The sequence below is a fragment of the Falco rusticolus genome, chromosome 14 (assembly GCF_015220075.1).
Source record: "Falco rusticolus isolate bFalRus1 chromosome 14, bFalRus1.pri, whole genome shotgun sequence".
Lineage (NCBI taxonomy): Eukaryota > Metazoa > Chordata > Aves > Falconiformes > Falconidae > Falco > Falco rusticolus.
In genome coordinates, this window is record NC_051200.1 from 4970845 (window position 1) to 4984743 (window position 13899).

The 13899-nt window shown below is 42.9% G+C and overlaps 1 protein-coding gene across 2 annotated transcripts in view; it reads left to right on the forward strand.

Moving 5' to 3' along the window:
* The window catches only part of COL4A6 (collagen type IV alpha 6 chain), a 141106-nt gene that overhangs the window by 117198 nt on the left and 10009 nt on the right, over positions 1-13899 (forward strand). Inside the window, exons 24-39 of one of the 2 annotated variants that reach the window (XM_037407924.1) lie at positions 2418-2489; positions 2895-3002; positions 4157-4378; positions 4616-4777; positions 5750-5758; positions 6754-6924; positions 7619-7762; positions 8035-8160; positions 8447-8628; positions 8895-8958; positions 9485-9559; positions 9966-10073; positions 10842-10949; positions 11375-11446; positions 12717-12842; positions 13209-13325. In XM_037407924.1, coding sequence (XP_037263821.1) covers positions 2418-2489; positions 2895-3002; positions 4157-4378; positions 4616-4777; positions 5750-5758; positions 6754-6924; positions 7619-7762; positions 8035-8160; positions 8447-8628; positions 8895-8958; positions 9485-9559; positions 9966-10073; positions 10842-10949; positions 11375-11446; positions 12717-12842; positions 13209-13325 — 1866 coding nt within the window. The remainder of the gene's footprint in view (positions 1-2417; positions 2490-2894; positions 3003-4156; positions 4379-4615; positions 4778-5749; positions 5759-6753; positions 6925-7618; positions 7763-8034; positions 8161-8446; positions 8629-8894; positions 8959-9484; positions 9560-9965; positions 10074-10841; positions 10950-11374; positions 11447-12716; positions 12843-13208; positions 13326-13899) is intronic. The other variant, XM_037407925.1, reaches the window with a different exon arrangement.

Consider the following 13899-nt stretch of genomic DNA (forward strand, 5'->3'; position numbering starts at 1 on the left):
TTCCAACCCAAAACAGTCTGTGATTCTATGAATTGCTGTCACAGATGAAAACAGAGCACTCTTTGGCTTTGTGTAGGAATGGAAGTGTTATTGCAACTCCCTGTAGATATGTTGTCATGAATATAATAATGTTTAAACAAATTTTGGTATCAGTGAATGCATTACATCAAGATAAAAGTAATTAATTGAGAACTGACCTTATGTTCTCTCACATCAAATTAGAAAATGTACTGATTTCCCTTCAGAATTTGCATAGTATCCCAGTATGTCAGTACATTAGACACCCTGGATGTTCCGTCTCATTCCCTACTACATCCTGCTTTTCACATGAGCTTTGCTTCTTTCTTTATACTAGAACTTACACCTGTTAGCAGCCCTGACTAGCTAGAATTTGGGATTAGGATTGTTCTTTCTTCTCACAAGTCTGAATAATGAAATCAATCACTCAGATCAGAATAACGATGTAATGAAAATTAGGGTTGAGGGTGGAATGAAAGAGGGTAGAAATGGGAGGTCAAACCAGAATCACTCTCTGACATTTGGCAACAGGAGAGAGGGATGCTCAAATCTGCTTGCCCTGACTGGATTTCGGGTTGGACCCTAAACCGAAAGCTTAACTTTCTGTCACTGGTTGGAGGTAGGCATCAAAATATTTTCACGTAGTCTTTTGTGAACAGAGTTGAAATCTATTGAGAAGAACCCAAAAAGAATGTGGCTGAACCAGTTCTTAGCACTGTTTCAACCAAAACATTCTTAGGGATCTTTAGAGTTTCTGCACCAGAAGAGACATACTGGGTGCTGGGTTAGGTCATTTTGAGATCCCTGCTCTCAGTGTCAGTGTTGGAAGCAAAGACCCATATTTATTATCCATATGAATCCACTGATTTGATCTGATTTATCCAGGAAATAGTATGACTCTGTGTCTTTTGTCAATCAAACTTGTTAGTCATCTGAAAATGATAATATTTTCCGGAAAGAAAGTGTTTAATTTACATTGCTGTGCTGGAAGAGATGCCTGATTTAGACCAGCTTACCTCCTTGGAACTAAGAGCAGTTACAATTTGTAGTGCTCTTGAATGGCTTGTCAGTCTGGGAATGGAACTCCAATAGAAGCATCCTGTATAGAAACTTGTAAGGAAATGAGAAACAATGTGATACCCAATTACCTCATCCTTAATTGGCCTTGTAGTTGATGACAGATTTGAATTAATAAGTATTGGGCTCCAGTGCAGGTAGGCAGCTGTTCCTCTGTGCATGTAGAAGTTTTCAGAGTAATGAAAAAAACCCAGCTCTCTTCCCCCAGTTGCATTTAGTCATTTTTTGTATGTAATCTCTCTGACTAAATAGCTTTTAAAATCCTTTAGACTTTAATTTATAGAAAGTATATCTATGATAGTTTAAGGCTAAGCCAGCTATCACAGTGTAGGAGCTAATGCTATAGTTCTAGCACAGACTCCTCTTAAAATAACTGGAAGTGTTTCTGGAGTTGGAAAGTCTAGAATTAGTTTTTGTGATGGTCATTTCTGTGACAGTGTGAATGTGACTTCAGATCGCCAGTGACCTACAAGGAGGCATGTTGGAAGTGTTTGAGATCTTTCAGGTAAATCTGATGTGCTGGCAACTGATAGTGCCACATGCATTTTATTTTCCACTGAAGAGGGATTGCTATTACAAACAGACCCTATTTTTGAGAAGTAAAAGTCTTTCAAAGAGCTTTGCAATTGCTGAGTCTTGTTTGCTGCTAATAAACTTTCAAGCCATGTGGTTATTTCTTAGTCTGACAGACTGTAGAAGAAAGAGTTGGAGATTAAGGCTGAAATAAAAAAAATCCTTGCTGTTTCACCCTCCATGCATGCATCTCTCTGGCCTAGACTCTTGGGATATAGGGGTTTTTTTAAACACCTGTCAGTATTTCCTAGGTAATGCATTTTATCTTACATCTGCACTGTAGTGTACTGTTTGTATACAGCTTAGAAACATGCTCAATTTTTAAAAGTCAGGAGCACCTGTTGGCTCCCACTGACTTTTAAAAGCTTTTAGCCTCAACCTTAAGCTCTCTGAGTCAGAGACTGCCTTTTCAGTGCCTGTTGCATAGCCCCTGCGATAGGGAGGACCAGTTGCTGAGTGTAAGCTGTGGATATCATGGTACAAGTAGTCCGCAGCAATAGCTGCTGCCTTTTACTGGTCATGCAGTAAGCCAGTAGTAGGGATGAGATTAAACAACCACCAGGCTCTGAATGCTTTCTCTTTTCTTTAACATCCCATATTTGAGATGTCAGCAGTGTCTGATGTGTGTAAGTTCACTCACAGCCACTTTACGATATATCCTGTAAAAAGCATCTGAATGCTAAATGTTCCTCTTCTGACCTGTCTTTCTGAAAAGGGCTGTGTGCAACCTCAGTGTCTCTTTGTTTTAGGTATCACCTTGCCCTGCATAGTTCCTGGAGCGTATGGGCCCCCAGGGACTCCCGGCTTTCCAGGATTGCCAGGTAGGGAGACAAATTTATTGTAATGCACTGGCTGACTACCAAGAAGCAGTTATTCCTCAAGGAAGATAATACCTGCTAATTAATCTCCGAGTGATAGTTGTTGCAGAGAGTTAACTGTCAGAGCAATGTTCTTTTTTCTTTTTCAAAGAGTCTAAGCTTAAATCCCATGTAGGATCTTAATAACTGCACCATTTTTTTGCTTTCATGTAGCCTCTGAACACAAGCCCTCTCCTTCTAAGTTTATGCAGCTGATGAAACTTGCATAGCTTTGAGACTTTATGTAGCTTAAATTGCATATCCAGTGAGTGTTCGTAGCACAAGCTTTGCAGGAAAGATCTGATGCTGTATTTTTGTGCTGTGTTTTTGTCTTCCACTATTCAATCATTAATACATTTTTACCCTTAGGTCCCAAAGGCAGCAAGGGCTTTCCTGGCATTCCAGGCCAACCTGGACTACATGGGTCAAAAGGACAGCCAGGATTTCCAGGAATAATAGGCTTGCAAGGGGAACCTGGTAAGAAGCAAGTTACTGGAGTTCTTTTTATTGTCTGATTAATGTGTACAGTATTTTATCAAAAGAGTTGTCTGACCTTCTAGCCACTTATCTGTCTGGTACATTCATAATGCTCCATTGTTTGCTCCACTGGGCTCCTTCCAAATGCAATCTCTGCAAGCAAGTGGTTGCAGCTTGGAAGAAAACAAAAAAAAATGCTCAAGATATGTGTTAGCTGCCTATAATATTATGGCACTGCTGGAAGAAAAGAGGACAACCAACGCAATTTGTTTCTCCAGAGACTGTCACCATGTGCTCTGTTACAGTTTGGGTTAACTACAAGTTTAGTGTAAAACTTGTTTTAAGCCATGTGGTACTCTGGTAAAGGCATTTTAGCTGTGGGAATTTCTGATGGTTGTATAAATAAAGAACATGAAACAGAGGTCGTGAGAGAAGATGCCTAAAGTTAGGTTGCTGTGTATCCATCAGGTTTCTCTGGATATGACTGACGAAATCTGTTATCCTTTCGCTACGTTAAGGGGGCATGTCACCTTTATGGAGTCGCTGGTTTCATGACATAACCCCAGAGCAGTGTGACACATCCACATAGCAGTGCAGTTTAGTGTCTGCTTGATACAGGGAGAGTACTTTCCAGTCCTTGTACCAAGGCTGCCAGTGTCTTCTACTGCACCGTGCCAGAAGTTGGCTGTCATAGAGGCAGAGTAAGAAAGGTGTGATGAGTATAACATCTTTGCAGCTTGGGGGGGTGGTAGTGGTAGTGAGATAATTACCTGTCTGTAGCCCGAAATGGCCATTTTACTCCTTTTTTTTTTTTTTTGTCCTTTTTGCCTAATCTGCCATCTAGTGAAACCAAGCTTGTAAAGCTGCAACTAGCTGCAGCTCCCAGATACTCCTAAAGTATTCTTTTAAAAAAAAAAAAAAAAGTGAAAGGATATTTGAATGGTTTTGAACTTTCCAAACAACTTTTTCTAGCATGGAAATTTTTTAAATATTTATTTTGTTAAAGATGCTATTGGAAGCAAATATTGTAGTATCACAGAATCATAGAATCGTTTAGGTTGGAAAAGACCTTTAAGATCATCAAGTCCAACCATTAACACAGCACTGCCAATCTGTTCTTCTGCTGCATGACATTTACTGTTTTTCCGTTTAAGGCTTCCCTGGGCCTCGAGGAGAGCAAGGGTCACCAGGACTTCCAGGACTGGATGGAACAGATGGTTTGCCTGGGAAAATGGGTGCTTCAGGCTTAGCTGGAGCAAAAGGAGCTCCTGGAGATGTGTTTGGTGCTGAGAGCGGAGCCCTGGGAGAGCGTGGCAGACCTGGACTCCCAGGTGATAAAGGGCTTACAGGTGATCTTGGATTTCCAGGACCAAAAGGTAAGGACTGATACTGCTCGTATCTGGGAATATCAAACTGTTTCTCTTTCAAAAATCTTTCCTCTTTCCAATCCCTTTAAGGTACTGTGTTAGCAGTCCTCTAAGCTTCTCACAGGTAGTGATCTGCTGGTTTTCTTTCAGTATCTAATGCAACTCAAAGACTTTTATTAAAACTCACATTTTAATTAGAAGTGTGAATTTTATTTGTCCTGTAACCACCCACCTCTCTGTTCCCAGGGTTAGATGGAAGACCAGGCCTCCTAGGTATTAAAGGCGAACAGGGTAACCCAGGATATTCAGGCATCCCTGGACTGCGGGGACCTCCTGGTCCCGGAGGTCCTTTTGGCATTAAGGGAAAACCGGGACCCTTGGGGTCAGTTGGCCTTGCAGGAGCACCAGGTACGTAATGTCTTCAGGTGAAGACAAGTAGCTAAGCTGGAGGCTGCAGTGCTGAGGAGGTGTGAGTAGGAGTGAGATCCTACCTCTGGTTAGGGGTAATAGAGTGTGGAATTTGAGCCTTTTGCCTCTGACTGCTGGACGACTCCTGCCTAGAAATGTTGCCCCAAGGCTGTAAGAGGTGCAGCAGAAAGATAGGAGAAAGCATCTTAAATGTCTTGATATTTTTAACATCTCTGCTCTTACATGCTGGCTGTATCATTGACTAATCTTCATTTCCCATTTTCATGATGATTAATTTCTAATGTATGAGGTTGCTTGAAATGTGATTTTGATAGATCGAAAAATTGTTGGCTTTCTCAGAACAAGTGCTTGTTTTCCCTGGCTTTCTCTTCCCTGGGGCAGAAAAGAAATTTATTTCCCTCCTGTTCAAGGGGAAAAAACCCCACCACTTGAGTAGAGTAGTTTCTCTCAAGCTGCACTGACTACAGTGTTTCATGATGGCGGTATGTGCAAGACTTGAGAACCAAGCAAAGAGGGACCTCAGAATTAGTGGGTCATGGCCTGTGACATAACCTCTCTGTTCTGACACACAGAATGACAGTGCTGGAGCACAGTGACAACAAGTGAATGAAAGCAGTAATGCCATTTGAAATGAAAATCACAGAGATTTAGGTTTTTTCATTTTAATGTTAACATTCCCGTTGCCTCTCTATTGTTTTATATTTTTGGACTGTATGCCATATATGACTTTCCTTCGACTGTTTTTAAAAACCTCCCATTGCTAGGTTGATAAGCTCCAAATGATTTTTTTTTTTGCAGCTATTGTCTCTCTAAATCATTAATTTCTTTTGTACCCTTGTTCTTTCTGTTTACATATTTTGTCTGTTTTTTCCTTCACCATGTTTCTATTCCATTTATCATCAACTCTCCATTTCTGATGTCACACTGTTTGGTTATGGGTTCTTCACATAGGCTGTCAAGGTGAGAAAATGCAGTGTAGCATAAAAGCTCATGGACTAACAACCTAGCTTTTAATGCTACAAGAATTGCATTGACTATAGGTGATACCCCTTATTATTGCTAATCAAATCAGAAGGCAAAGAACCATTGCAGTGAGAATGCTCAGACAGTAACAAAGCCTGAAGCCTATCAGGAAATCCTGAATATGTACAGATTTTAAGTGTGTGTGTTTTCTTTGTCATCTTAATTAAAGCAACCATTTCATCTTCTGCTTTAAAAAATACCAAGCTGTAGCTTAAAATGTTTAAGCCCCAAGTATAACAAAGCTCATTTATTGGGTGCTACTGCTGCAAATGCCATTTTTCAGAAGCCACCAGATTTTTGCTTCTCTTCCTCCTTTTGCATCTGAGCATTCGGTTTTCAATGGTTTGAGCCTTTATTTAAAATTGTAAACCGTTACAAAGCTTCAGCTAGAAACATTCCGAAACATTTAGAGGCAAAACAGTACGTTTTGTGACAGCACAATCAGAGGCTTGTTCCTTTAGTGAGCGATTTGCTTTTGAGAAGTACACTTTAACTACCGAGGTGGAAACGGAACTTGTTAAAACAAGCCTCTCCAAATGATCTCTGGTTCACCCAGAGGATGGGGTGGGATGCAGAAGCCGGCATTAATGATGCTCCCCATTCTGGTTTGGTTGCCTTGATGATAAAGGTAAGACTGGTGCACTACAGTTTAGTGGCTGGTAAAGGAGACAAAAATGGATACATCATAAGGGGTTTCACTCTTGCCAGTTGTGTAGTGACGTAGGCAGTAACCCTCTTCATAGGTATTTTATTATTAGACAACTAATGCTTTTGCAGTTCTAAGCTTTATGCCTTCTAGTAGGCTGCATGTGCCATAAGGTCCATTTGTCATTAAAAACAATGCTGTGTTTAAAGACTTTGCAAAGCTGTCCACAAATTGTCCTAGGGTTTGTGTGATATAATCTACTCAGTTCTTTCTTGTATCGATTCAGGTCTTCCTGGAGCCAAAGGCTTGACTGGGGACGTAGGTCCACAAGGCCCTGCTGGCATGAAAGGCTTCCCAGGTCCTGATGGTGCTCCAGGATCTCCTGGGGAAAGAGGATTCCTAGGGCCACCAGGGCCTTTTGGTCAAGATGGACGTCCAGGTTTCTCTGGGCCAAAAGGTACGTGTTCCACTAAGGGAATAGCCTGAGATTACTGTGCCCACAAAAAAATTAACTTCTCAATACTGATTTTAGGCCCAACTTGTCAGAAGAGAATGAATTGCCAACTAGTGTTGGAATGCATTTGTTTTGCTGCTGAGTTATGAATGGTGGATTTAATTATCAAATCATGGTTATAAAGAGATCCATCTTAAAGGACTTGGGCCTTTAGGGACAAAAGGTTGTGTAAATCAAGATAGAAAGACAAGAAAACTGAAGAAATGACGAACAGCGAATGAGATTTATAGAAGGGAGAGAATGAAGCACAAACCAAATGGGAAGTAAAAATTTACCATTTGTGTGGTCATTAAGCACCAATACAATAGCTGGTTACTTGGAGAGTTGTGTGTTACTTTATGTGGAGACCGATAGAGCCATGTAACTGCATGATGCAGTCTTGGAATTTGATGGGGTTTTGCTCTCCAGTGAAAGCAGGACCAGGCTCTGAAAGGTGAACTGAAAAGTGCTGGTTGAAAGTATCCTGAGTCGAGACCCATGAGAGAAGTGCCCATGCTATGCTTGTGCTGTAAAGTTTTACTACGTAGATTTGGGTGATCGACCAGACCCACGCTGCCTTTGCCTGCTGGTTAGGTGGATATGCAGTGTACCAGAAGAGACTAATTTTTCCTTTTTATTTCTCAACTTTTCTATACAGGTGAGAAAGGGTCTTCTGGCCTGCTTGGTTTCCCTGGCATGCCAGGGCTGCCCGGTGTCCCTGGGGTCAATGGGTTTAAAGGAGCTCCTGGCACAGCTGGAGGAAAAGGGAGCCCTGGAGCTGTGGGACTCCAAGGTCAAAAAGGTGAGAAACAGCTGAAAGGCTTTTGCTGGCTGTGCAGCAGAGGGACTTGGGAGGCCCTTCTGAGCTGTCTGCATATTTAATGTTTTCTGCTAAATACCGTGTTCTTTTCTTCCTTGTGAAATACTTTGGCCCGGTTGTGAAAGGTGCTGAGCACTTACTGATGAATTCACATCAGGAGACATGGAAGTTCTGGTTTTGTCTGCTAGCTTCTAATGTTACACACTTTCTCTGTTAGATTATTTTGCAAGATGATTTCCTTCTTATTTCTTCAGGTGACAGAGGTGATGTAGGTCCACCTGGCCTTCCCGTTCTTGGGCCTCCAGAACAGGCACTGCAATTCAAAGGAGACAAAGGAGATCCTGGATTAGCTGGACTTGGGGGATTCCCTGGACCTAGAGGTATTTCACAGCCTTGTGACAGATGTTCAGTAACAGTGGAGCATGGTCTGTCCTTTTGACAGCGCCTGCAGTATTACCGTTTTCTGTTCTGCCATTCACATTTGAGCAGGATATGCATATGGCAGTTCTGTATTTTGAGAAAAGTTTTCCTTTTAAGATCTGTTCTGCAGAGCTAATGCCATCCATTCTAACTCTCGAAAGGAAGCTTTGGGTAACAGGTCAATTGGCCCAAATGAGCTGACTGCTTGTATTATGAAATTAAATTACATTCTTTCGTATAATCCAGGTGATAAAGGAATCCCAGGAAGCCGTGGACAGCCTGGTCTCCCTGGGCCAGTTGGGTCAGCAAGCAAAGAGAGGGGTCTTCATGGTGACCCAGGCTTCCCTGGCCCACCTGGACGGCCTGGGCTGCCAGGACAGAAGGGTGCACATGGTATCATAGGATTTCCAGGAATGCCAGGAGAGAGGGTAAATACCTTCTTAAAATATCTTCATCTTCTCCAAGTGCTCTTAGGAAAATCCTGTGTTCTAATTGTTACTTCTGTAGCAAAGCAGGAGAAGCTGGCAGGATTTTTCCTTACAAAACTTCCAGATTGTTTTTGTTTGGCTCATACTGTTGAATTGCACTTTGGATAATGTTTCTTCCTACGTCTCTGTGGTCTGTTATCCCACATGACCCAAGCTTGGAACAGCAAGAATAAAAGCAAAGGCTATCTTTGGGGTTGTTTTTTCAGGGTTCAGATGGTGTCACAGGAACACTCGGATTCCCAGGACCTATTGGCCTCCCTGGTCCAAAGGGTAAGGAATCTTTCATAGTGTCCATAGTCTTTCAGTATACACAGTCCTAATATTCGTGACCAAAATGAATGAGCTGTGTTCTAGAAATGTCTGTTGCTCTCCAGTGACTGGTGCCGAAGTACACATCCCCTTGTAAGGGACTTAATTCAGACAAGACCAGTCTTGTCTAAAGCTTAAATACTTTATGATCCTTTGAAAGTTTGGCCACAGCACTGTGTGAAGTGTGTTGGACTGTACAAGAGGCACCCTTTTCTCTCATCTCCTTGTGTCAAAAGTATAAAGGGCAGGATGTTATGGAATTACCCTTAAATGTTTGTCTTATCATGCATTTGCATGAGTGGATTTGCATCCATTGCTGTTTATAAGCATTTTCAGACTTGGGTACATCGCTTACTGTGTTTGTTTGCTCCATGGATTTGAAGTATAGACAAGGTTTATTTAATGAACAAGGCTATTAAGCAGCCCTGAAAACTGCTCTCCACAGTCACTTACAGAATGGCCTTCCCACTTTGCCTTTCTTTTCCAGGTGACCAGGGAGAGTCTGTTGGCATTCCTGGCATTGCTGGACCAAAAGGAGAGCGAGGGGACCCGGGATTCCCAGGTGAAGCAGCCCTTGACTGCTGACTTCAAGAACACAAAATTCTAGAGATTAAGCAGGATGGCTTTGCCCAGTTTGGGTATTTTTGTAACCTATAAAGTTGAATACTTTAGCCCTGTCCTGGAAGTGAGGTTTGAGGAGTCTTTAATCCAGGCAGGACACAAATCCGGATGATAATGAACATGTTTGAGAACAGACCGATTCTAACGCTGGGTCCCACTTCACTTCTTGCGGAGGAGCTTGTGAACTTGCACTGGTATTTGGCATCCAGGGAGTCCAGGCCAGGACCCAGAACATGTCTAAGCAGACACAAGTGCTACAGCCTCAACATAACATGTTTCTTATTCCCTTCATGCCTTCCTCCAGTTTGACTTGCACTCTAGCACGTGGTATGTTTTCATCCTTTCAGGAGAGAGGGGGCGAGATGGATTCAAGGGTGAACCAGGCTACGCAGGAAACACTGGAGTAAATGGACTCAAAGGAGGCCCAGGAGATCTTGGCCAAGAAGGACCAGCAGGTACTGGACTAGGCATCCAAGTTCTGCAGTTCATGGTGTGACTGTGGAACAGCCTCACCTTGTTGTTCCCTTAGCCCTCGATGGCCCGTCTCAGCTGAGGCTTAAACAAGAGGGTTGACAAGAAGATGGGAATTTTCTTTGACACTAGTGTAAGGTGTTACCTTGTCCTCTTGTGACTGACCCTGTGGACCAACCCTGTGGTGAATCCTGCACAATCTAAAGGAATTCCTTTAACAAACAGGGAAGACCTCAGTTAGATACAAGCAGTAGCAGCTTCTTTGCAGCTGCTTGTGGCCAAGACTGCTCTACAATCTTCCATTGCAACATTTCTGTCCTTTCCTTCTGTAGAGCCAAACCTACCCAGAAGGATGGCTACTAGTGTCTTTGGGTCGTGTTGCAACTAGCAGGTAGATTCTCAAGCTGTTATCAAGATTAAAGGTGGGAAAACAGTGAAAGTTGTTATTGGAATATTTTATTTGGAAAACAATTTAATTAGTTATTCAGTATGTGAACGGTTCTAGTGTGTCCCTTGATGGATGATGAAGAATGTCATTGCTATGATTTAAAAAAAAAAAAAAAGCTACCAAATAAGTAGTTTGATAAATGCTATGCTAGTAGTGGTAGTGAGGAGAGATTTGGATCTGGTTTTGCTTTATCTAAATAGTAGTTTATTCTTACAAGTTAAGTGCAGGAGGAGAAGCTGTAAGGTGGAGCCATGAGCTGTTCCAGCCCAGTGTAGTACAGGAACATTTTTCTGCTTGTTTTTAGGAATCCCTGGAAATGCTGGGCTGAGAGGAACCCCTGGACCACCAGGACCTCCAGGGCAGCCAGGATCTGTTGGATTCCCTGGAGCTCGTGGAACAGCAGGACCTAAAGGTATATGTGGAGCCTGCACATGGGAGGAGAAATTGGGTCAGAAAACCAGTGTTTCAGCCAAGTACATCACAGCAGGCAGGCAGCACTCTTATGTGTGGGCCAGCTGTGCGTGGGAAATCAGCTCATTTCTTGGCAATGTTAGCGCAGGCACCAGCTGCTAGAAATGAGCAGAGGAGTGGTTGGAAAGGGAGAGGCTCTCACTTGATTTGGTTCACTGATGGGTGTTCACTGAGGGTAAAAGTGGTGAGAGCAGTGGGAAGAATTTCCATGAAGGGGGGCCTGTGTGAAGGAAGATTTTTCATACTGTGTCCCCCTGTGTGTCAGGTTTCTGGGGCACGTTGTAGTCTCCATGAAACATCTTGTGCATTTCCACCTAACTGGATTATTTGCTTATTTGCTCACATACGTGTTTCCAATGTCTCCAGGATTTCATGGATTTCCGGGTTTAAATGGTCTGAATGGCTTGCCAGGCACAAAAGGATCTCCTGGAACACCAGGTAAAGGAAACGTGTAGTAGAAGTATCACAGCTGGGGAAATGCATACACTGGTCTATCATGAGAGCAGTGTTTCCCACAAAATCCCACTGTTTCACCCAGTTCTGGATTCAATTATAACCCACATAAAAACCACAGGATACTGAATGTGTATGAATAAATTCTTCTTAAATGCTAGTAAGAATAGGATGCAGCCTGTGGAGCTGAAGAGGCTTTTCTGGTGATGGTTCTCCTTGAATTCCTGAAGGACTGTGTCACTGCTGGAAAACTGATGGAATAAAATCAAAACTCTTCCATTTCTAATGGATGTTTGATTTCAGCAGGGCAACACCAAAGGCTTGCTTTGAGTTAGGCTTAGCGATGACATGTTTCCTTACTGCTCATATCCCTCCATTATATGGAGCTCAAGAAAGGCATTAGAATCATTAAATCAGAAGCTGATTTATTTGATTAGGTTCTGGATTCTGCTTTTGGGAAGCTTGTTCTGGATTTTTTCATGTTTTTAACCATATGAAACGGAATGTGGTTCTGTTCTGCAAACTGTTTTACTAAATGCAGAGCGGTGGAGAAAGACTTTACCAGAGAGACTTGTTTAGTTACAGTCATCAGGTAAAGGAGCGCTTAAAATCTGTGGCAGACATTTTATGCATGAAATAGGACAACACAAGTCTTCATGTGTACAATTCAAACAATACTTGTTTGAAACGTTCTCTGTTAGAAGGTAATGATTTACAGCATATAGATCCTCCACAGTTTTTCATCTGAGCAAGCTGCTTAGTATTTACTTTTACCAGAGTGACATGCTGAACATCTCCCGGCAGCTTTTCCTGGAGCCTCTGCCCTGCACCACTTGTGCCTCAGTGTGTCTTCTGCAGTAGTCTGTGCGAACTGACCTCTCCGTGTCGGAGTGTGAAGCCCACTAGATTATTTAAAGACCAGAAAGTTGAGTCTGTGTTGTGTCTTCTTGAGAGACACAGCATACGGGCTGGCAGGCAAATCCTGTTACAGGAGCGCTATGTTCATACCCTTGTGCAAGAGCTTGTGGAAAGACTAAAACAGTCATATGTTCCTCTCTCAGCACCTTGCAGATGGTTTAAATTCACTCTGCACAAGCAGCGTAGCACATGAGGCACCAGATCTCTTTCTGTTGCTCTACTGAAAACAGCAGAGAGTAGTAAATGGCTGGGTTTTTATTACAACTGTTTGTGTAATAATTTAACTGCTATTTGTGTGAATAGGCTCTCTTAATCTTTGTTAATCACATTTGATTAGGTCTAAGTGAAGCTGGACTTAAAGGCCCTGCAGGCCTCCCAGGTCCAAAGGGTGAAGAAGGGTCTCCAGGCTTGGGTAGAGGAGCTCTAGGATTCCCTGGACCAAAAGGCTCAGCTGGAGACATGGGTAAATATTGATGTTCTGGAAGCCCAGCAGGATGTATTGCAGCTCAGGTTAGTGGGCCGCATGGTCAGCAGTTACCAAAGAGAACTGAAGCCACAAAGGTGGTTAGTAGTTTGACAGGTAAATGTTAAATCTGTGATGTGGCTATATATTTGAAAAACAGTTGGCTACACAGTTGTTACAGTGTCTATACATCTCCTAAGCAGCAGAATATGTATTTTTTCCCCTCATGTAGTGCGATGTCTTTCTGTTCTTCTCAATATAAACGCTATTCAGCCACTGCTTCTGTCCTGGTCTTTCACAGACATTTCTGTGAAGATCACTGAAGAGCTTTGGGTACACTCTCTCATTTTGTATCTCTTATTCTAGGTCCCCCTGGTCCTGTGGGACTGCCTGGCTTGCCAGGAACACCTGGAGCTTCTCTTCCTTCTGATATACGTGGGAGACCTGGGGATGCTGGCCATCCAGGAGCTGATGGGAGCTCAGGTATGAAGCGAGGCCTCTTAAGGAGAGTGGCCTAGCTAAGGGGATTTCTGTTTCTTTATGTGGTCCCTTTGAAGAGCTCAGAAGGGAAATGACTTGGATGAGTACTGACATTTAACAACCTGGGGTTTAGATCAGGGATCGAGAACGAGGAGATCTGTTTTCAATTCCTACTAATGAATCCTGATTTGATTCAGCCTGTTATTAAAGCTCTCTAGTCCCATTCACCTGTTATAGTACTGAAGACAGACTTGGGCACTGAGGTGGGTACTTAAATCGAGTGTAGCGTGTCTTAATTGGGACACCAGCTCCGTTTTGGTATGTGGCTTCCACAGCTGTAATGATAGGCTCTGTGTGAAGTTTAGAAGTATGCTGTGTGAGTTGGGAGACAGCAAAGCTCCACTGCTACCTACAGGCACTTGCCATAGGGTCGACAGTAAGTGTAGTGTGAAAGATTTGTCGCAACAGCGTTGGTACCCGTTCAGTGTCTCACAGCCTTGTCGGAGAGGCTGAGAGTCTAGGCAATTCCCTGGCCAAGGATCTGAAGCCAGTGCTCTCATTCCCCTAGGGAATGCCC